Source organism: Pelophylax lessonae (assembly GCF_965119305.1).
Source record: "Pelophylax lessonae genome assembly, chromosome: 3".
NCBI classification, from domain to species: Eukaryota; Metazoa; Chordata; class Amphibia; order Anura; family Ranidae; genus Pelophylax; species Pelophylax lessonae.
Window position 1 is genome coordinate 632,747,606 of NC_138770.1, and position 24,976 is coordinate 632,772,581.

The following is a 24,976-nucleotide window of genomic DNA, read 5'->3' on the forward strand; positions in this document are numbered from 1 at the left end:
TTTTATCTTATGTATTCTATACATTAAGATAAAAAAACCTTCTGTGTGCAGCAGCCCCCCTCAGCCCCCTAATACTTACCTGAGCCCCATCTAGATCCAGTGATGTTACAGGCATGTCTCATCTGCCCAGGATTCCTCTACTCATTGGCTAAGACAGCAGCATGGTGCCATTGGTTCCTGCTGCTGTCAATCAAACTCAGTGATCCAATGAGAAGAGAAAGTGGGTGGGGTAGGGACACGGCTCCGTGTGTGAATGGACACAGATAGATGTGACTTGGCTTGGGTGCCCCCATAGCAAGCTGCTTGCTGTGGGGCACCCAACATAAGGCAGGGGCCATGATAGCTTAAGGGGACCAGAGAAGAGGAGGATCTGGGCTGCTCTGTGCAAAACCACTGCACAGAGCAGGTAAGTATAACGTTTGTTATTTTTAACTAAAAAAAAAACAGAAAAAACAAACAAGACTTTACAATCACTTTAAGGGCTCATTTACACCAGATGCAGTCAGACGTGTTTTTAAAAGCAGCATAAATGCAGTACAATGAATATGCAAGAAAAATGTATTTCAATGAGTTTAGTTTACACCACTGAATTGCTTTCATGTGTTCTTAAAAAAAATATAGTACACTTATTTTTCTTCACCTGAACACACTGTAAACACACGTAAAGGCACCTCAAATGAGCATGAATGTGTGCAAACACATTGCAAACACTCTTGAATGCGCATAAGTGTGTGCCAATGCAAAAAAAAAATGGAAAAATTAAAAGCATTACTAAAAAAAATGCATTGTAAATGCACTCAAAACGCACTGCAAATGTGCTAAAAATGCTGACAAATGTGCATGCTGAGACACAGTGAATGCAGAGATTGTGGTGTAAATAAGCCCTGAGTGTGAATGGTGGCTGTAGAATTATTACTCCTAATTTGGCACAGACAATGCCTAATTTGTGCAGCCCACTCAGTTGTGTAAGCTCATATGTGTGTGTACGTGGGTGAGTTTTTGATAATAAATATATGTCTGTTTTATGATTTTTATTTTCACACTTACTGTATATAGAACAATTAGTTTGACTTAGAAACATACATAAAGTCTGTTTGAGGAAATACATCTCACACAAATGCCGTTGAATACAATGGGAATAATGAACTATTGTTGTATTTCAGTTGACAGTTAGATGTTTTTTTTTATTGTCTCTGTAAACAAGTTTGTAACCTGATCAACCAATAGCTTGACTTGTTTGAAATATTTAAACTATGGCATGAATGATACAACAGTGCCATCTAGAGGTCGAATTGGAGAATGCTTCTCCTACTGAAACCCAGTATTGTGAAAGGGGCCACAGCCATGTGGGAATGGTAAAACTTTTCAAATAAAAAGCCAACAACAGAGACTAAAAGGGGAACACTATAATGCAGTAACACCAAGGAAGGTCTGTGCAGACAGAAGAAGCTATACCTCAAGACACTTTTGCCTGATCTCCAGCACCTTTATAGATTAAGCCTTTGCTCCTTGTTGCATACGGAGATCATGAACCCACTCTAACCTGAGTTAAGTAACTTTTCAGCATATTTTTCCTGTTTACAGACCATAGTTTCTGCCAAATTTGCTAGGAAGTAGGTAGCATTTTGCTTGTTATAGGTATATCTGTCAGTCTGATATTGTATTCCTATAAATGTAATAGTTTTTATGTACAGCATTTTTTTATTTAGTAAAAGTACATAATACACTGCAGAGTTCTAAACTTCCTTGCTTTATTGCAGCATGACCATACTAGACACCAAAGCAAAACAGTGGGGCCATTAACCACCTAGGCGGTAATCCCGAGCGTGACTCGGGGTGGATTTTTCATTGCAGGAGCGGTAACCCCGAGTCACGCTCGGGTGGATTGCAGAGAGCGCAGTGGTGTTCTCTTACCTTATCCTGGCGATCCAGCGATGATCTCTCATTGCTGAGATCGCCAGCCGAGAGTCCCGCCGCTCCTCCGTCCACCATCGGTCTGATCACTTCCTAGTTCCGTTCCCTGCAGCAGCAATGCTGCATGGGAGCGGAACTAGGGAGGGAAATTAAAAAAAAAAAAACGTTACACAAAACACATTTTATATTTTATATATATATATGTATATATATATATATATATATATATATATATATATGCATATATATATATATATATATATATATATATATATATATATATATATATGCGCATATATATATATATATATATATATATATATATATATATATATATATATATATATATATATATATATATATATATATATATATATATATATACACACACACACCGGTATATATATATATATATATATGCACACACACACATATATATATATATAAAATTATATTATTGATTCAATTATAATTCATGCGTTATATATTATATATATATATATATATATATATATATATATATATATATATATATATATATAAATATATATATATATATAAATATATATATATACACACACATATATCTATATATAATGCATGAATTATAATCTAATCAATAATATAATTTTATTACCAGTATATATATTATATATTAAATAATAAAATAATATTATTGATTCGATTATAATTCACGCGTTTGTGTTTCAAATTTATCACATCCGGGATGTCTACTAGACTCTTGTTTTGGTCAGGTTTAAGTCAGTAATTACTAAGAATTGTAGGCCTATAATACATAACGCCAAATTTCCATGAAAACAATTGTACCGCTTTTGGTATGTAATTCCTGACATAATCATACCGCCAGGGAGGTTAAAAAATTTTTTTTGTTCTCAAATTATGGTGCAGAAGATGCTATGCACTTGTCCAGTGCTATTCAGATTCTAAGCCAAAGGGTATTAATCTACCATACCTCACAATCTAGTCCTTGGCTCTCTTCCAAGGCACCCCTTCGTTTGCACTTCTCCACATAAAATCCTCTCTCTTTCCAAATCCCAATTAAACTGTAAGCCTGGAAGAAGCAATTTGTGTGCTTCACAGATGTTAGACAGCACATAGATGTGTTTTTTTTTTCAACAAAAAACTCACCTGTATACTTACTGATACCCACAAAAAATGTCTTAAGATGTGGAATCTGTGGATTTCCATACCAAACCCCCCCTCAAAAGTCTAACCAATCTATAACATTTCAACTTGGAGGGGAACAGTGGAGAATGCCTGAAGGCCCCCTCACACACCTTTTATATTATTTCTTACTTTATTTTCCTTTTCATTCCCATCTGTACTTTCACCCCAGTTTTCAAAATATTTGTTCCACATCTGACCTCCAAACTATGGCCCATATACATTTGTGTTTATATATTTATGATTCCAAATATCTATGTAGCAACCTTCTAGACAGGTTGCTAATTAGGTTAGGTAAATTTAGTCCTGGTAGCTCTCCTGTAATTCGTTGAGCAGTTTGTGATCACGTTGGGCTGTTCTGGGCTTTGCAGGCTGCAGGCTTGATTGCATTTAATTTGATTGAGGCTTCCAGAATATAGTGGGTTGGGAGAGTCAAAAAAGCAGCCTGAATATACAGGAAAAAGTATTTGATCCCCAAGCAAAACATGACTTAATGTAGTACTTGTTGGAGGAACCCATTGTTGGCAAACACAGAGGTAAGACATTTGTTGTAGTTGATTACCAGGTTTGCACACCTCTCAGGAGGGATTTTTGTCTACTCTTATCAGATCTTACAGATCTTCTCTAAATTCTTAGGATTTCTTGGCTGCCGCTTGGCAACTCGAAGTTTTACATCCCTTCATACATTTTCTATAGGATTAAGGTCTGAAGACTGGCTAGCCCACTCCATGACCTTAATGTGTTTCTTCTTGAGCCACTCCTTTGTTGCCCTGGTTGTAGGTTTTGGGTCATTGTCATGCTGGAAGACCCATCCACGACCCTTCTTTAGTGTTTTGGCTGAGGGAAGAAGGTTCTCATCCAAGATTTTGCAATACATGGCCCCGTCCATTTGCCCCTCAATGCAGCAAAGTTGGCCTGTACCTATAGCAGAGAAACAGCCCCAAAGCATAATGTTTTTACCTCCATGGTTGACTGTAGGGATGGTGTTTTTAGGGTATAGTCAGCATTTTCCTTCCTCCAAACATGGCAAATCGAGTTAATGGCAAAGAGCTCAATTTTGGTCTCATCTGACCACAGCACTTTCTCCCAATCCTTCTCTGAGTCATTTAGATATTCATTGGCAAACTTCAGATGGGCCTGTACATGTGCCTTCTTGAGGAGGGAGACCTTGCGGGCGCTGCAGGATTTCAATCCATGGGGATATATTTTGTTACCACTGGTTTGTTTGGTGACTGTGGTCCCAAATGCCTTGAGATCATTTACAAGCTCCTCCCGTGTAGTTCTGGGCTGACTTTTTTTGCGCTCACTTTTCTCATGAACATCCTTTACCCCATAAGGCAAAAGCCTACATGAAGCTTCAGACCAAGGGTGATTGATTGTTATTTTGTATTTCTTCCATTAGCAAATAATTGCTCCAACAGTAAGAGTTGTCTCCTTCTCACTAAGCTTCTTGCGGACTGTCTTTTAGCCCATTCCAGCCTTGTGCAGGTCTACAATCTTGTCCCTGATATTCTTTGACAGCCCTTTGGTCTTACCCATGATAGTGAGGTTTGAATGGAAGAAAGATACTGTGGACAGGTGTCTTTAGTTGTTGTTAGGAGCAAGTTCCTAAATTGACAGAACTGATCTGTGTACCACATGAGCACATACTGTAACCAGCCTGTGGGAGCCAGAATTATTGTTGGTTGGTAGGGGATGAAATACTTACCTTACTCAGTGAACTGCAACTCAATTTATAACATTTTTATCATGTGTCGTTTCCTGATTTTTGATGATATTCTGTCTCTATCATTTGAAAACCGCAGATGATAAAAATTTATAGACCTTTCATTTCTTTGTAAGTGGGCAAACTTACAAAATTTGCAGGATATCAAATAATTATTTTCCCCACTGTATATCTGGTTCCAGCCAATCCATGGAGGAGGGTGCCCAGGAGATGGCTGGGAGAGTACATAAACAGTTTGGAGTCTAAGGCAGCAGGGGTTTTGTCCAGGAGGAGAAGTCCCCAGGCTGAAGGGCTGCTGACCTTCTGGGCAGTACAGTTAAAGATTCTACTTGTGCTCTGCTCATTGAGCTCCCAGCTGTGCTGGGGGGGGGGCTATTCAGCTACAATTCCCTGGAGGTAAGAGAGGGGTTTCACTGATGATCTGGTCTGGAAGATTCACTGAGGAATTGTCTGCCTGAGGCTGGAGGGTGGCATCCAGGTACCCGGGGACATGGAGTACAGAACTGAGTGAAGGATCCTATTGACGATTACTGCTGTTAACCCCTGGTGCACTAATACTAAGGCTTACCTGGCCTAGAACATTGCTTATAGTGTTCAAATGCTGTCCATTCCCTGATCTATCACTGAAGGGACTGTTCGAGGAAGCAACTGCAGAGAGAAAGTGTCCTCTCGTTACTGTCTGGTGTTCTGGAGTAGCGCACAGCTCCCCTGAGCTCCATCCAAGTAAACTAGCTTAGCCAACCCCTAGACTGTTTACTGAGCCAGAAGTGTGAATGTTGCTGTTTGCCTGGCTAATGCTACACTTGTGGGAAAAGAAATAAGTGGCTCTTTTTTGGGGGTTAGAGCTACATTCACTAGACTTTCAATCTAGTCAGGAGCTTAGCCTCTCTATATACTCACTTTTACTTTAGGAGGCAATACAGCTTTAGTAAGCTTAGATTTAAAGGAATAATCAGCGAGATTTTAATATGATATCTTCATATTATTTGCAATATATAGTAGAAATGTGCACTTGCTGTCTTGAAACCTAATAAATATTTTTTGAAAGTGAAAAAAAATGTTTTTTGATTATTTTAACTTAATGAAAGTGGTTGATTCACTTTAATGAGACATCAGAGGTCTATTAGACCCCTAATTGCTCCACTGCACTCCATTGAATCTAATCAAGCACAGTATGACCAGAGAATGACAGCGCTGAAACCAGAGTTGACTAAATGCACATGACTTCCAGCTTCATTCAATGCAGGGATGATGATTGTCCTCTTCTCTGCCTGCTGACTCCAGCCATGGATGTTCTGGGTCCAAAGGAGGGGCAGTGGATCCCAGGATTCATGGCAGAATGGAATTTAGGCAGAGGTGGGGGTGGCACATTACAATATCTTTGGAAAGCCACAGGAAAGCGGAATTGTTAATGAATTGTACATCAGCTGGAAGGGTGTAAATGCTGCCACTGCTGCCAAAGTGGCCATACAAGAATATAAGAAGTTAAGGGCCAACTCAGGGCTTCACGTTCCCCAAAAATGCTCTCCTACTCCTTTCTGTAGCCTGACAGCATTTTATGCATTTATGATTTTATTCTCTTTTCTGAAGTCTTCACGTGATGATGTAAGGTCCTCGTCACCTTTGCATCTGCTATGATCTGGGTGATGCTAACGGGTGACTTTAGTGCAACTCTGCACCAATACGCTGTGAATGAATTCACCATTATCCACATGGTAAGTGCCTTGTGGTGTGGAAGAGGTACTGCAGGGGACAGCAAAAAAATAAATTGAGGCCCACTTCTGGGCTTTATTATATATAATCTTATCAATGTGTGCTTATTCTGCATATAGTTTATAGGTATATACAGTATGTACATATGGGCAGCCATATTCAGTCATTACACATAGTATATATGCAAAGCTTTGGCTGGAAATATGATGAATCACAAAGCAAAGAACAAGTATGCAGCCACTGCAGTACTAGGACACCTATGCACAGGTGACTTTCTTTAGGTCCCAGAATCTACAAGTAGCAAAGAATGAGCATGACAGCCCCTAAGCTTGCAGTCTCAGTAAAGTCTACCATAACAGCGTTCACTGTCCAATTCTGACAGGTTCCTAACCACTGACCTCCAGAAGATATACCCCCCTTCATGACCAGGTCTTTTTTTGCGATGCAACACTGCGTTATTTTAACTGACAAGTGCACGGTCATCCAAAACTGTACTCAAACAAAATGTATTTTTCCCCACAAATAGAGCTTTCTTTTGGTAGTATTTGATCACCTCTGCGGTTTTTATTTTTTGCGCTATAAACAAAAAACTATATGCAATTTTGAAAAAAAGTCTATTTTTTGTTGCCATAAAACATATCCAATAAAAAATAAATGTAAAAAATAAAATGTCTTCATAAAATTTAGGCCAATATGTATTCTGCTACATATTTTTGGTAAAAAAAGAAGATCCCAATAAGCGTATATTGATCGGTTTGCGCAAAAGTTAGTGTCTACAAGCTATGGGATATATACTGGAATTTATATTTATTTTTTTGACTAGTAATGGCGGCGATCAGCAACTTATAGTGGGGCTGCGATATTGGGGGACATTCGAACACTAACTGGAACTTTTGACACTTTTTGGGAACCAGTGACACTGATACAGTAATTAGTGCTAAAAATATGGACTGTCACTGTACTAATGACACTGGCTTGGAAGGGGTTAACATCAGGGGCGATCAAAGGGTTAACTGTGTGCCTAGTCAGTGTTTTAGTGTGCTAGGTGCTTTTACTAGGGGAAGTAATGGATTATACTCCCTGCTTTGTGGGGAAAGAATCTATTATTTCCCCCCTGAGAGGGCAGGGCTCTGACTTGTTTACATAGGCAGGGCTCTGCCCTGTGTAAATTCATGATTGTCGGGTGACGGCGGTAATCCATTGGCAGTCACCCAGTGATCCACATCTGCTGTGTTTAATCACAGCATGGCCAGGTTGCTGGCCACGCGCACCCGACCCGAAAGTTTGAGATCATGTACTATTTACGTGATCTAGTGCAGCCAAGCCACCTTGTCTCCGTATATCTACGTTTTACGGACAGCAAGCAGTTAACCATCAAGAGGTTCAAAAGAAACAGTAAAAGCAGACAGCCAGTTGTGCTGCAGTGCTCATGCTAACAAGGAACATGTTCATAAGAGGAGAGAACAGAGTGATGAGCTCATCAGTCTTCTGCTTCTCCTTCACTTTCCAGTCACATGCTGGGGAGGGGGTAGAAGGCCTGAAATGGGCCATACACACTATACAATTGTCTTTAGATTTTTTCCTTTAGATTTACCAAAACCAAATAATATGAGGTCAAATCTAAACACTTTCAATTAGTATGCAATAAGGCAGGCCCTTGCACTACATAGTTGAAGGTAAATCTAAAGGAAATCTAACAACAAAAGTTGTATCGTGTGTATCCAGTGTAGCACCCTCCTATATAGGTGCTAGAATAAAAGCATTGTTTTGCTCTTCTGCTTATCAGGGAGCAGGATTGTTAGTTTTGCCTGTTGCATGTGTCCATGTGCGATTCACCTGGTCTGAGGGCGTGTCCCCACTGTATCCAATAGGGGAGCCTCTTGGACAGTGGAGGAAACCCAGCCAGTGACACAGCCTTTTGTGGGAAGGCACAACAGTGGTGCAGCCTGGGATTGACCATAAAAGCCAAGGGCACATGTGACAGGGTGTCTTTGGGCAGGAAGCCAATTCCCAGAAGGAGGGTACGACTGTCTCTCCTTCTGCAGCTGTGAAAGGTGGTCAAAGGCAGTCGGCTTGGTGAACCTGAAGGTGTGGCTGAACGCAGAGGTCTATTGGATGCTGACAAGTGGAGTTTGGAGGCAACGGTGACTCTGGAAAAACAGTGTCCATGAGTACAGAGGAACTTGCCCAGGGGTCTGCCAGGAAGGGGTCCACTCCAGAAGCTAGGGTCAGTGGACAGGTATCAGCACACCAGTATTGAGAGTAAAGGGGGGGGCATTTTCATAACCCTGAAGAGAGTAACTAAAACCCGGAGCTATTCTAATCATCTTCACCTTAGTGGCAGGGTGAAGCAGCGGCCTTGCCGCACATGCTACTGCTAATTGTCCGTAGTTCATAGTTGGAGTATCCCACTCATTCCTTCTCCTATCCCAGTTCCAAATAAAATACACAAAAACCAAATCCCCTGGACTGTTTACTGACTAAGCCAAGGACTTAAAGTAATGAGGATTTACAAGTCGTTGCTATGGGTAACCCAGTGGAACCCGCTTTCAGCAGCACCCGTGGGAGTAGTGCTACACCAGCTTTCGTGTCACCTTACTTCAACAGAGAAAAATTTGATCTTCTGCCTTGCCAGACAAGGCCGTACTGTGCGGCTGAGCTGTGTAAAGCTCAAAATACAGGTAAAACAGCTCCCTTATATGTATTTTATCTGTACATTTAGCCATTTGCCTTGGGTTCAGCTCCATAAATCTCCATATATTTTGCTAAGAGTAGAAAATAATGAGAAATCCCTGAGTAAAAAGTCTCCTTGGCCCTCATTTCAGATTCATTTTTCTAGTTTCAAGTTGCATCGTTGAGGGACACATTACTCTGCTATTTTCAAAACCACATAAGGGGGGACGCCAAAACGGAAATCTGTTATAATTAAGGAAAATTAGAGATCTATTTAATCTTGATTGCGGTTAGCAGAGGTAGAGGGTATTTTCCTGTTAGTCATGTTTAAAATGAGTTTTATTGGACAATTAACGTCATCCAGTACTCCAGAAAAAAAAAAGGCAGATACAATGTAATAATCACTCGGTCATTACCTTGTTCCTTGCAATATGGCGGCCTCATTCTGACCTATCATACTCACCTTTCAGTTCAGTCTACTAAAGTAGGCCTGAACTCTGCCTAAATTAAATTGCCTGAAAAAGTGATGTTGCAATATTTATACATTAAAAGTGGGTTTTAACTGCTTGCCGACCGTATACTGTATATATACGGCGACAAGACAGCTCTCCTGTGCAGAATTAGGTACCTGTAAGTGATTCTGCACTTCTAGGCCTGGGACACACACGCGCCCCGCCGGCGATCGGCTCCCGCTGTGACTGGACACATCAGGAGCCAATCAGCGGGTCCAGCGGACACGATGTCCGCCGGGACCTGCCGATTGTTGGGACACAGGCAGAACGGCGGTCTGCCTATATAAGCAAGGCAGATCGCCATTCTGTGAGAAGGGAAGGTTGTGATCCTGTGTTCCTACAAAGCAGGAACACGGATCTCTGCCTTCCTATACAAGCACCCCCCCCACACAGTTAGCAAGCACTCCCTAAGCACATATTTAACCTTTGATCACCCCTGATGTTAACCCCTTCCCAGCCAGTGTCATCAGTACAGTAACAGTGCATATTTTTAGCACTGAACACTGTATTAGTGTCACGTTTTGTCAGCTGCAATGTCGCAGTCCCGCTATAAGCCGCTAAACGCCGCCATTACTAGTAAAAATAAAAATGTATAAATACAATTTCCCGTCAATCAATCACATAGTTCGTAGAGGCTATAACTTTTGCGAAAACCAATCAATATACACTTATTGGGATTTTTGGGAGAGTTGCCTTTTAATAGAACATATTTTCTCTCTAAAATAGGCCAAATTGTGGTTTAATTTACTGTACCTCTCCTTCTCTGATGTGGATATCTCTGTGTTTTCCATTTTCAATGATCTTCAGACACATGTCCCCTTCCAGCTGGTAAAATAACTAGAAAACAAGAAAATGGAACATTTCAGATTAACTTCTGTATCAGTTCCTTAAACAGTGTTTGAGAACTTTATGTACTTCTTTATTCATGTACTTCATGTTTGAGAACTTTATGTACTTGCTGTGAGTGGTCTGGTTTGGATATAAGGGGGGACCCACCCAAACAAAATACAAATAAAAAATGACATAGGATCCACCCCAAAAATCCATATTGGACCCTTAACCAAGTATGGACAATACAGGACATATCAGAGATGTATGGTGTCTCTATTTAGTTTGCAATTTTTTTGTGAGGACTGATTTATAAAGAGGGGGCTGGTGTCTGAAGCTTCCAGAATCTGTCAAATCCACCCTGCAACCCCCCCCCCCCCCAAAACCTCCAGGCACCAGGTTATTGGAGAAGAGGCCCCTGTTCTCATCAACATGGGGACAAGGTGTTATTAACCGCTTTACGACCGCCCGCTGCATTTATACTGCGGCAGGCAGCCGCTCCTGGGCAAGCGAGCAGGAGGCTGGGGGCCAGCGGCATGTTCCCACCCCCGCTTGTCAGCGGGGAAGTTGATGCAGCAGGCAGACGGTCCTGATTGCCGCCTGACACCCGCGATCGCTCCCCACTGAGCAAGAAGAACGGTCAGCTGTTGTAAACACAGCTGACCGTTCTTCTCCCTGGAATGGTCATAGAGCCCTTCTATATAAGATCACATGTCTCTATGGTCATTTCAGAAGCCAAGCCCCCCCCCCCACAGTTAGAATCACTCCTCTAGGCTCACATTTAACCCCTTGATCACCCACAGGGTTAACCCCTTCCCTGCCAATGGCATTATTACAGTAACAGTGCATATTTTTAGCTCTGATTACTGTAGTAATGTCACTGGTCCCCCCAAAAGTGTCAAAAATGTCAGTTAGGGGTACGATCTGTCCGCCACAATGTCGCAGTTCCGCAAAAAATTGCAGAACGCCTCCATTACTAGTTAAAAAAAAAACCACAATAAAAATGACATCAATCTTTTCCGTAGTTAGTAGATGCAATAACTTTTGTGCAAACCAATCAAAATATGCTTATTGTGATTTTTTTTTTACAAAAAATTTGTAGCAGAAAACAAATTGGCCTAATATGTGAAAAAATTTTGATTTTTAATTTTTTTTTGGGAATGTTATATAGCAGAATGTGAAAAATATTGTTTTTTTTTTTTCAAAATTGTCGCTCTTTTTTTGTTTATGGCGCAAAAATTTTAAAAAAAACGCACAAGTGATCAAATACCACCAAAAGAAAGCTCTATTTCTGGGAAAAAAAGGACATCAATTTTATTTAGGTACAGCATCGAACAACCGCGCAATTGTCCGTTAAATAACGCAGTGCCGAATTGCAAAATATGGCCTGGTCATTAAGGGGGCAAATCCTTCCGGTCTTAAAGTGGTTAAAGAACTTGTAAAAAGATTTGTAGTGTCTTTATTAACTTTTTTTGTTGAGTAAACAGGAGTACTAGGTATCCCTTACTTATTCATGTTAGAGGGAATGGTATCTGAGGGTAACTTAAAGGGAAGAGGGGGTGCACACTCATTAGCCCCTCCTTTCCTGGCTAGCCAAGCTGCCAGCTCATATAAAGCCTGGTGTATATTATAGAGCAATGATGGCGAACCCACCGCCCTCTCCGTGGGCATACGAGCTATAGTTTTCTGAGCAACTTTAGGCACATAAAAGCTCCACACACTTCACTAGGAGGACAAAGCGCTCAGTGTCCATACACTGTCCTGGCATAACCTGCCTCCTCCAGATCCCCCACAGCATTTGATTCAGAGCACAACTCTTTGGTGAAAATGCTGTGGGACCAACTCACAGACTGGCAGGAAGGGCGGCCAATCACCTCCCTAGACCGGGGGATGAACAGCCAATCGACTGGGGAGCCAATCCCCTCCCTCGGCCGGGAAATGAACAGCCAATCGACTAGCGTGGGAGGAAAAGTGGGTGTTTGTTTGCCCGGGGGTTGTGGAGTGCAGCAACCTCGTTCCATTGGTGAGAAAGCCCAGAGATGAGGCCAGAGCTGCTGGTAACGAGCTGTGCCACATGACCGTGTTTTGTTCTTTGGCGATAGAAGGATAGGTGTGTGTGTGGGCAGAGGGACCATGATGGGCTACATGAGTGTCACTGCACCACTGTCGTCGCACAGCAGAGGTAGGGTAGGAGGAGGTGGTGAGCTGCAGAGGGGGGACCAGATGTGTGATGGAGAGGAAAGTGTACCATGAGCTGTATGGAGGGGTGGGATGCATGGTGCAGAGGTGTGCTATGAGTTACATAGCAATGTGTAATGTGTAGCTCACTGATGTTGCCAGACAACAAAGAGGTGTGAGCTGAAGGGTGATACATAATATTAGCTGGAAGTTTACAGTGTGATGGAGATGTGCAATGTGCGATGTGCTGCATGGCGACGAATGCTAGCACTTTGAAATAAATAAGTTGGTTCTGTGTCACAGTTTGGGCACTCAGGCTCAAAAACATTTGCCATCACGGTTATAAAGAGACCATATGCTTTTTTTTTTTGTGGGGGTCCCTCTAGCAGCTATACCAGATCATCATCTATGATAGGGTCTGTAATAGATGAAAGGAATCTCCAGCCAATTTAAATTATAATTTTTTGTTCTTTTTAATTGTCACTTTCAGAAAAACCTGGGGCCATCCTAAAATGTATTAAACAAAATTCTGACTTTTAAAGTGGTTCTAAAAGGCAGAAGTTTTTTTTTTTTTGTTTGTTTGTTTTTATCCTATTGCATTCTATGCATTAGGATTAAAAAAAACCTTCTGTGTGCATCACCCCTCCTGAGCCCCATCTCCTTTCAGTGATTTTTCACAAGAGCCTCTGTTGTCCAGGAATCTCCCTCCTGATTGGCTGAGACACACAGCAGGTGCCACTGACTCCCACTGCTGACAATCAAAGTCAGTGAGCCAATGAGGAGAGAGAGGGGGTGGGCCAAAACCATGGCTATGTGTCTGAATGGACACAGAGCAGGGGCTCAGCTTGGGTGCCCCCATAGCAAGCTGCTTGCTGTGGGACCAGGAGGGAGGGGCCAGGAGCGCCGGAAAGCGACCCAAGAAGAGGATCCGGGCTGCTCTGTGCCAAACCACTGCACAGTGCAGGTAAGTATAACATGTTTGTTATTTTTAAACAAAAAAAAAAGACTTTAATACCACTTTAAAATCAGAATTCTGAGATTCCAAGTCACACGTTTGTATACCCTAAAATTAAAATTTTTTACTGTTTTTTTACCATTATTTTTTAACAAACTTGAATATTTTAGGATGGCCCCAGGGCTCTTCCATATAGTTTCTGAAAGCAGGGACCCTGGAAAGCAAAAAAGTGGTATTCCAATTAGTTATGTCACGTAATATTTACAGGTTATCGAGTGCAAGTTTTCAGCAAAAATGCAGTTTAGAACATACAAACTCGTGACTTTGAATCTTAGAATTCTGACTTTGAATTTCAGAATTCTGACTTTTATTCACAGAATTCGGACTTTAACCACTTAAGCCCCAGGCCTATTTCTGACACTTTTTGTTTACAAGTTAAAATCAGTATTTTTTCCTAGAAAACTACTTAGAACCCCCAAACATTATATATATATTTTTTTTAGCAAAGACTCTGGAGAATAAAATGGCGGTCATTGCAATATTTTTTGTCACGCGGTATTTGCGCAGCGGTCTTAAAACCCAATTTTTTGGGAAAAATTACAAAAAAACACATTTCACTGCATTTTAAAAAAACTAAACAGTAAAGTTAGCCCATTGTTTTGTATATTGTGAAAGATGATGTCACCCTGAGTAAATAGATACCCAATATGTTATGGTTTAAAATTGCGCACACCCGTGGAATGGTGACAAACTACGGTCAATAGAAATCTCAATAGGCGATGCTTTAAAATGTTTTAACGGTTACCAGTTTAGAGTTAGAGTGTAGCTCTTTTTTTTTTAAACTATTGCTCACGCTCTGTTGATCGCGGCGATACCTCACATGTGTGGTTTGAACAGCGATTTCAATCGCGGCTCGACTTCAGTATACGTTTTCTTTCGTGCGTGAGCTAACGGTGACGGGGGCTGCTAAAAATGTTTTTTTCCTATTTATTATTATTTTTTTTTTAACTTTATGGAGGGATCGAGGGTCTAAAAGACCCTAGACCCCTCCACTACACTTCCATGTATTCAAAACGCCGCAAACTGCATTTTTGAATACACTAATTTTTTTAATCTGCCGCCTTTTGCAGCAGAGTAACCCGGACGTGACGTCATGGACGCCGCCTCCGGGTTACGTCATCGGAGACCCGATCAAAGTTGCTTCCGGCTTTGATCGGGACTCCATCCAGCCGGCGGATGCGCCGGCTGGTTGCTCGGGTCTCCCGACGGATCGGTCGTTACCGACGGAAAACCGACCGCCGGCTCTAAACCAAGGTGCCTCTAGCTAGAGGCATCACCGCCGGCTCTAAACCAAGGTGCCTCTAGCTAGAGGCATCACCCCGGTATAACACCGCAAAGTTTGCCGACGTACCCCTACGTCACTTTGCGGTAAGTGGTTAAAAGTCAGAATTTAGTTTTGTAAATCGCTTTTAGGCTAGCACCAGGGCTTTTCTGTAAAAGTATATACAGTTTGGGAATTTAAACTAATTTGCAGCCCTAAAATGTTTTTAAAACATGTATGCAAAAAATGCAAAAATGGCGCCAAAAGAGTTAAGCACAGCTGCGCTATTTTCCGGAGAGTATTCCAAGTTCACTGGTTGATCTTACTTGTCAGCTGGAATGGATCTTTCATCTCTGTTCATTTTTCAGCACACAAAAATCATTTAACCAAAATATAAAGATTACATTTTCCATCTTAATCAACTGTTTAATGGATAATTTAATTATTCGATTATTCTTCGTTTTTATTCTCCTGAAAGCCAGCGTCAGGGCAAACTTAATTATAGAAATGTGTAAGCTATCAGTCCCAAGATGTAAAAATATTTATGCCTGTCTTACCCAGTTTCGGATAATTACTAATTTGTAGTTCTGCATTTATTTAGCGGCTTGTACTAAATTTGCTGAAAAGTTTTACTTTAACTCTAGTGGTCAGTGGCATTGGAAGATCTCCGTCATCAAATAATCAATCATTGGTGGTCCCAAACCTACCACCGCCTTACTGCACTGCTATGAACTCCCCCATCATCCAGAGCAGTGTTTCTCAAACTTTTATCAGTCAAGGCACCCTTTAAAATTCTGCACAATCTCGTGGCACCCCACAAAAAAAAAAACAAACAAACAATGTTTTACATAATTCAGAAACAATGCAATGTTAGAAGAGCTTTATTCTTCCAAAGCAACTACACCTTTGCACACTGGTACTGACTTGTATTCCAATGTTTCTCTTCTACCTCAGTTTTTCACTTTCACTCAGCCAATATGACCCCAGTGAAGACAGAGAGAATGGGAGGGGCAAACAAGGACGTCCCCAGGTGCCTGACATCCATCTTATTACCCTATGACATCATTGATTATTAGGCCACTGGTGCTCAAGGTTTTAAAGTTGCACAATAAAAATGTGTGGCTTTGTGGAACAAAAAAACAAAAGAAAAAAGTAACAAAAAAAAAAAACAAAACAAAAAAAGTGTGATCCACCCACTGGTTTGTTGATTTTTTTTGGGCAAATTTTAGTCATTCTGCAAAGGCACCCCAAAAAACTCAGACAGCTCCCCAAAGTGCCATGGCACCCTGATTGAAAAAGACTGACATAATGCAACACAAGAACTTCATGTTGCTTCTTTATAGGTATTACCTTGCCTGGAATGTGGTGGCTCTCCTCAAGAACAGTTTATCTATGGCCCTGTACACGTTCCCACAAAAAGCTTTGGATAATATGGGGCAATTTTTATGCATTTTGCCAAGGCACCTCTGAAGAATCCAGAAGGCAACCCGGTAATCCAGAGTGTGCTAAGCAGATTTACTAAAAGGTAGAGCTACCCTACAGGCAGGGCACAGTGAGGCTTTCACACGTGTCTCCTGCACTTGGTTCCGTGATATCAGATCGCATATACAAACTCCTAGGGAAACTGCCTTTTCTAGTTTGATTAGTGTTAGTTTTAAAATAAATAATGTTAGTGTTAATAAAAAAGGAACAAAGAATATTCTGTGATTTGTCCTATTTATAATGACTCTAAAACGGTTAGATAGATAGATAGATAGATAGATAGATAGATAGATAGATAGATAGATAGATAGATAGATAGATAGCGCTAAGGGAAGATGGGTAGGAGAAGGTTATTAGCTCTTTAGGTTGAAGAGAAGTTCAGGATTGAAAAAACAAAAAAAACTAAAAACATTTATACTAGCCTAGGTAGATGCAGCATCGGATCTGCTGGCTCTGTAGTGAGAACTGAGCAATCAAACACAGCTGATTGCTCAGTTCTCCCCCTCCATTCTGAGCAGAGAGTCACTCTCAGTCAGTGGCTCTCTCTCCTCCAGAGCTCAGTGGAACGCTGGGCTGTAGAGGAGAGAAATGCTGGCTCAGGCTCTTAGCGGCTTGCAGAGAGGCTAAGCCAGGTGCTGTTCCAGGCTTCTGGCAGATTCTGACCATACGATCATGATCTTTTCAAAGCCTGGACCAGCTCTGTGTCATCAGCCGACCGCGGGCTCATGGGAGAAATAGGACCAAAATAGCTTTGGCCATACTTCTCCATTTAATAATAAAGGTGGTAAACTAAACCATTTTATTGAAAAAAAAAAAACATTTTTTCATTTGCAAGGATGTTGGAATGTCATTCTGTGCAAACCAATGCCAATATCTATTACAGGCTTCATTCATGCAGCCAACACTTCTGACATAGTGTAGAACCTGGTTGTGAAACTGGCAGCAGCAGAGAGAGCATACAAGGCATGCCCAAGTTTTATTAAAAATAAAAAACATTTGTGTGTACCCCATACACCAACAGTATTTAGATGAAAAGGTCTGAAGGTTTTCAACAGTTAAAGTACACATAAAATAAAATAATTCATAGAAGATAATACCACCAAAAAAAAACATGTCATCTTCCCTGGCCTAAAGAAACATACATGTGACTGCAAAATCATAACAAAATGATAAATTAATAGGCCCATGACTAAGTTGTGAATATTTATGTGGTTGATAGGAGACATACTGTACATCTACTTCTCAGTAGATAAATAAATAAGTGCAGTGCGAGACCTACCAAAATAAATAAATAAATAAACTAAAATAAAATACAAAATGTGAATATAAATTAGTAACTACTGTAAACAATAACTGTGACAAACACCAGAATTCAAAAGTCCATACATGTGTCTTCTTTCTCAACCACTTCAGCCCGGAAGGTTTCACCCCCTTAATGACCAGGCCATTTTTTGCGATACGGCACTGCGGTTACTTTAACTGACAATTGTGCGGTCGTGCGACGGTGTACCCAAATAAAATTTAAGTCCTTTTTTCCCCCACAAATAAAGCTTTCTTTTGATGGTATTTTATCACCTCTGTGCTTTTTCATTTTTTGTGCTATAAACAAAAAAAAGACTGACAATTTTGAAAAAAAAACAATATTTTTTACTTTCTGATGTAGCACCCTCCTAGCTAGGTAGGTGCTAGGTAAAGCATTTATTGCTCCTGCTGCTTATCAGGGGAGCCTGATCTATTAGGTTACCTGTCACATGTTTCCAGCTGGGATTCACTGGGTCTAAGGGAGTGTGCCCACTGCATCCAATGAGGGATCTCGTTGGACAGTGGAGGAAACCTAGCCAGTGACACATCATGTTTAATGGCAGTCCCAGTGGGAGGGCATTCTGCAATGCATCCTGGGATTGGCCATGGGATTGGCCATAAATACGGAGAGGACATGTGACAGGGCGTCTTTGGTGGGAAGCAGAGTCCCAGGAGGGGGTGGACGGCTGTCTCTCCTCCTTCAGTGTGAGAGGAAAGTGGTCTTAGGCAGTCGGCCTAGTGAACCGGGTGTGGAGCTGAGCTGCAGAGGATCCAGGGTGCTGATCGTGGAGCTGCTGGCAGAGTCTCTTGGGAAAAACAGTGTCCGTGAATACTGAGGGACATGCCAAAGGGTCTGGCCCAGGAAGGGGGACCACTCCAGTGAAGTCAGGGGATCAAGGAGCTATCTCACACGGAGAGTATGACAGTAAAGAGGGTGCCAATTACAAAGCCCTGAAGAATAGGGACAAGGGGGGTGCCAGGAAGGGCCCTGAAGTGTGTTCTGCATTACAGTACACCTTATCTAAAGCGGTCCATTTATTACTACTTCATCGCTATTGCCAAGGTGAAGCAGCGGCCTTGCCGCATTCAGCAATATTCAGTCATCCTAGCAGATTGTGCATAGCTATATAAGTTAAAGTTTCCCACTCATTCCCTTCTCCTACCCAAGTTCTCAGTAAAAACACAAAAACCAAAGCTCCTAGACTGTTTCCTGACTGAGCTAAAACACTTGGGAAAATGTTGAACTGTCATGTTGCTAATGGTAACACAGGGGAACCCGTAACCAGCAGCTCCCAAGGGAGTAGTGCCACACTACTATAAAACACATCCAATAAAAAATGTAAAAAATCTAATTTCTTTATCAGTTTAGGCCGATTTGTATTCTGCTACATATTTTTGGTAAAAAAAAAATCCCAGTAAGTGTATATTAATTGGTTTGCGCAAAAGTTATAGCGTTTACAAACTATGGGATAGATTTATGTACTTTTTATTTTTTTTTTAGGAATGGTGGCGATCAGCGATTTTTAGCGGGACTGCGACATTGCGGCGTACAAATCTGACATTAGGTGACATTTTTTGGGGACCAGTGACACCAATACAGTGATTGGTGCTAAATAATATGCTACTGTATAAAGGACACTGGCAGGGAAGGGGTTAACATTGGGGCGATCCAGGGGCTAAGTCTGCTCCTAGGGAGTGCTTTCTAACTGTGCGGAAGAGTGGACTGACTGCAGGAAGAGAGAGATCTGTTTTCCTGATTAGTAGGAACACACAATCTCTTCCTTCCTGTCTGACAGAACAGCCGTCTGCCTTGTTTACATAGGCAGATGGCTGTTCTGTCATTCTTCTTAATCGCTTGTGGCCGGCGGCCGACCCGCGGACTTGCTCCCTCTGTGTTTAATCACAGTGGGAGTGCGGCTTCGGCAATGCGCGCCCCCTAGAGCCCTAAAACAGAAACACACATATGTACGTGATTTTGCGCTTAAAGGCCGCCCTGCCGCAGTATATGTATGCGGGACACTCCTTAAGTGGTTAATTAGTGTTCATTGTCAATTCATTAGTGAAATTTCTAAATGCCATCTCCATTCAATGTGAAGATCACCCTTCTCCAGTGTTTCTACTCCACCCACAAAATGAGCTGTTCACTAGGGCTGAGCTGCCTGTCTGGTCTGAATTTTGCTCAGTCGGCAAATGGTCAATCTGAATTGGTGTTTGGCTGAATCAAACCTCTGGTGGCAGCAGTGATACATTATTGCATTACTACCACTGCTATATATATTGTTCATCTAGCTTCCATAGGTGTGTGAAGCCTATTACATTAAGGTGTGCACCCTATGTTGGAGATACAACAACTTTAACCACCTCAATACTGGGCACTTAAACCCCCTTCCTTCCCAGACCAATTTTCAGCTTTTAGCGCTGTTGCAATTTGAATGACAATTGCGCGGTCATGCAACGCTGTACCTACACCAAAATTGTGTCATTTTTTCCCCACAAATAGAGCTTTCCTTTGGTGGTATTTGATCACTGCCAGGTTTTTTCTTTTTTGGTGCACAAATAAAAAAAGACTGAAAAGTTTGAAAAAAAAAAAAAGTTTTTTTGTTTAGGTTATAAAATTTTGTAAATAAATACGTTTTTTCCTGCACTGATGAGCACTGGTGATGCCGCACTGACAGGCACTGATGAGGAGACACTGATGGGGTGGCACTGATGGGGTGGCACTGATGGGGTGGCACTGATATGCAGCACTGATGGGCACTGATATGTGGCACTGATATGCAGCATTGGTGGGCACTGATAGGCAGCACTGATAAGCACTGATAGGCACTGATAGGTGGCACTGTTGGGCAGCAATGATCGGCACTGATCGGCACAGATGGGTGGCACTGATCGGCACTGATGGGGGGCACTGATGGGCACTGATAGGCAGCACTGGTAGGCAATAATGGGCACTGGTGGGCGGCACTGATAGATGGCAATAATGGCACTGGTGGGCAGCACTGATAGATGGCATTGGTGGGCAACACTGATAGGGAGGGCACTGGGGGGCTCTCTGAGCCCTGCTTGCCATCCCTGGTGGCCATAGTGGGCATCCCTGGTGGTCATGGGTGGGCATCCCTGGTGGCTTAGTGGCACCCCCCCCCCAGGGCTGCACTGGTAATCAATGTTCTGATTACCAGCACAGACCCCCCCTGTGATCAGTGAGTAATCAGAAATACTCACTGATCACCCCAGCTGCAGCACCGATCATCCCTCTTCTCCTCACTGACAGGATCTGTCAGGAGGAGAAGAGATCGAAGCCGTTACAACGGCTCTATTTACATTACATGACGGCTGTGATTGGACACAGCCGTCATGTGATCAGGAGGGCCAATCACAGGGCCCTCCTGCCGAATGATGTTGCTCTGTGTCCGAGGGACACATGCACATCGAGATCGCGCTGCTGCGCTTGCCCACGGCGGCGCGATCTCTCTCCTTCTGAAGGACGTTCCGGAACGTCCATTCAGAAGGACGAGACTCCCGCCAGGCCGTATATCTACAATGGCCCGCGTGGGAGGTAGTTAAAGCTTAGCCTATTACCGATTAACTGCAGTTCACAAAAAGGGCACTAGATGTCGCTAATGCTCAGTGATATGCTATGCATTTCTATGATGTGTTGTAATATCCTGTACACTGTACTGAACTTGTTGGTTATCTCTTCCTGTCTGTTGTTCTTATTAAAATGAGGTGACATCTTTGCTATCTATGTTATGTTTCAATAAAGAAGCCAGTTCCTGTTTACTCCACAATATCTGATCTGAATGGACTCCGCTGCACCCAGTGATCTCACTCTGCAACAGGTTATGGGCCCAGGATCCGGATAAAGATCGACATAAGGAAGGTTTCCAGTGACATCTCCTATAGACAAGTAAGACTGTTTATATAAAGGAGGGAAACATGTCTGGAAACTCAGAACTTAAACTCTCAGTAGCCAAGCTGAACAATGACAATTATCAGCTATGGAATTTTAAAGTGGAAATGCTATTATCTAGAGATGACTTGTGGGAGGTTACCACTACAGAGGGGCCACAGGACAATAATCAGGACTGGGACAAGAAAACAGAACAGACAGGCACGGGCCACCATAAGCTTACTAGTGGAGGATGATCAGCTCATACATATACGCCATGAGGACACAGCGAAAGGCATGTGGGACGTACTTAATATACTGCATGAAAAATCCAGTTTAAACAGCAAGCTGTTTCTACTGCAGAAACTTTACAAAATGAGACTTAGCAGAGAACAGGACATGCAAGAGCACATAAACGCAATGCTGGAAGTGATTGCGCAACTCAGATCAATCGGGGAGAATATAACAGACAGCCACGCTGCAGCCATGTTGTTATGCAGTTTGCCCAATACATATACTGCACTGATCAATGCACTGGAGACACGACCTGAGACAGATCTGATGCTAGCATTTGTAAAAACCAGGCTCATAGATGAGTATCAGAGAAGAAAGGAATTAGTGCATGACTCCACAGAAACCGACACCAGAACTGCTCTTAAAGCTACAGATGCAAGGTTACACAGGAAAGAGACCAGAGTGTGTTTCAGATGTCACAAACAGGGACACATAGAGAAAGACTGTACTATATGGAAAGCAGAGCAAAGAAGACAGCGTCCCTCCTATGCTAAACAAAAGGTCAAAGCCATAATCAATGATCCATGGGAAGGAAACTGGAATGCCACATTTAAAGCAACAGGCAACAATAAATGTCAAGGCTGGTGCATCGATTTGGGGGCAACCAGTCACATGATGAGTGATAGAAGTTTTTTCACAGAACTTGATCTGAACAACAAAGAAACTATTTATCTTGCAGATGGAAGCAAAATACATGCAGAAGGATATGGGCATGGAACCCTTGTATGCCCTGATGATGCGGGACACAACCTAGCCATACCACTGAAAGATGTGCTTTATGTTCCTAATCTAGAAGGAGGACTCTTGTCTGTGAAGCGTCTAACAGCCAGGGGACTCACTGTAAAATTCCAAGGTGACAAGCGTTCAATCCTAAACGGCAACCAGACAGTAGCAAGTGCCAAGCTGGATGATCATCTATATCACCTCAACACAGTGAAGGAAAAGGTGAGACTATGTACACACAAGCACAATGACTGTATACATATATGGCACAGACGTCTAGGTCACAGACACCCAGAATGCATACAGGATCTACAGAGGAGGAATCTGACAATGGATCTAACAATATCCCCTTGTCCAGTTACTGTTACCGTATTTGCCGGCGTATAAGACGACTGGGCGTATAAGACGACCCCCAACTTTTCCAGGTAAAATATAGATTTTGGGATATACTACCCCTCTTCCAACGCACACCAAATACAAATTAAAAAAGCATCACATTTGATTTCAATATGGTCAATATTTCAATATTTGATTTCAAACTATGACCCAATAGTTAGAGGATAATATATTTGGCAAGTTTTAACTCAGGAAACAAAATAAAAAATGGCCCCTGATCTCAGTGACAGTGTTTTTTAATTTTTGAATGCATGTTTGAATTCAGCATCCTGTCTGTAATGCAAAGATATTTTTGCTTTCTGTACACAACCAGCCCTTCCACATTTATATAGTGTGATCCAGCACCTAGATGCTATCTATGATTAAAAATACCATATGCCCGGGGTATGCAAAAAAGAGATAGAGAGAGAGATAGCAGCCATGTGACCAGAAAAACATGCCTCTTTCACCTGTCTGGCCCGCCATTGTATCCTGTTACCGTACGTTCTTCTCTGCCTCTCAGATCTCGCACACGCTTTACTGCAGTCCTCGGGAGCGAGACACAGAGAAGGAGGTACGGTAATAGGATACAAGGGCGGGCCAGATGGGTGAAAGAGGCATACCATAGTCCCTGAGACAGGGAGGGCTTGGAAGCAGGGAGAGCCAATCCAAGCAGGCATACCGTGGCCCTTTTTGAGTCCCCCCCCCTACCGCATAGTTCAGTAGGCTCCGAAGTTTCAGCATCCGCCCTATAAGACGATACCCGGCGTATAAGACGACCCCCGACTTTTGAGAAGATTTTCCTGGGTTAAAAAGTCGTCCTATACCCCGGAAAATACAGTAAGTGTGAATGTTGCAATAAATCCAAAGCTACAAGAGCAACACTTCCCAAAGTCAGTCAGAAGAGAGCTTCAAGACCACTTGACTTAGTTCATAGTGATGTGTGTGGTCCCCTAAACCCACCTACACCTGGAGGCAAAAGGTACATAGTGACTTTCATAGACGACTATTCAAGATACACAGTTACAAGATTATAATAAAGACCAGTAACAAGTTTTAGAGGAAGCCTCTCATACTTTGGAGTGACAATGGAGGTGAATTCACAGGAAATAATATACAAGAGTACTTAAAACAGAATGGAATAGAACATCAAAAGACAGTCCCATATACACCAGAACAAAATGGAGTAGCTGAAAGAAAGAACAGAACTGTGACTGAAATGATCAGATTTATGCTGACAGACTCTGGACTACCACAAAAATACTGGGGTGAAGCAGCTATGACAGCTACATATTTGCAGAACAGATTCTTTCCAAAACAATAGAGAAAACTCCATATGAACTTTGGCACAATGAGAAGCCAAATGTAAAACACTTAAGAGTTTTTGGATGCAAAGCATTCATCTACATACCTGAAGAAAAACACACCAAACTCCAAAACAGAGCATTTGAAGGTATCTTTGTTGGATACAGTGACAATGTCAAAGGTTACAGAATCCTTGATCCCAAAACAGACAAGGTTACCATTAGCAACAGCATAACTTTTGTTGAAGGTTTAAGAGACAATGTAATGACAACAGTAGAAGAAAGAATAGAAGGGAAAACTGACATTGTCCAGCCTATCTCTGTAACTTCTGAACAAACAGTTGAAGTGAGTGCAGACTCTACCAGTACTGAAGAGCAGACACAAGAAGGCTCAGAAACAAAACCGAGACGTTCAACAAGAGAAAACAAAGGTAAACCACCTGTACGTCTCTCATACAAAGCAAGTACTGACAGTATCAACGAACCTGCAACCTGGGAAGAAATATCTCAGCTTTCAAAACAAGAAGCAAGTAAATGGATAAAGGCTGCTGATGAAGAGATAAAATCCACGCATGACACTAAAACATGGACACTTACAGAGC

At 42.0% G+C, this 24,976-nt stretch overlaps 1 protein-coding gene across 1 annotated transcript in view; it reads right to left on the minus strand.

Annotated features, from left to right (window-relative positions):
• HAAO (3-hydroxyanthranilate 3,4-dioxygenase) overlaps positions 1–24,976 on the minus strand; it is a 93,928-nt gene that overhangs the window by 53,529 nt on the left and 15,423 nt on the right. The window contains exon 3 of the mRNA XM_082252414.1: positions 10,477–10,560. Coding sequence (XP_082108540.1) covers positions 10,477–10,560 — 84 coding nt within the window. The remainder of the gene's footprint in view (positions 1–10,476; positions 10,561–24,976) is intronic.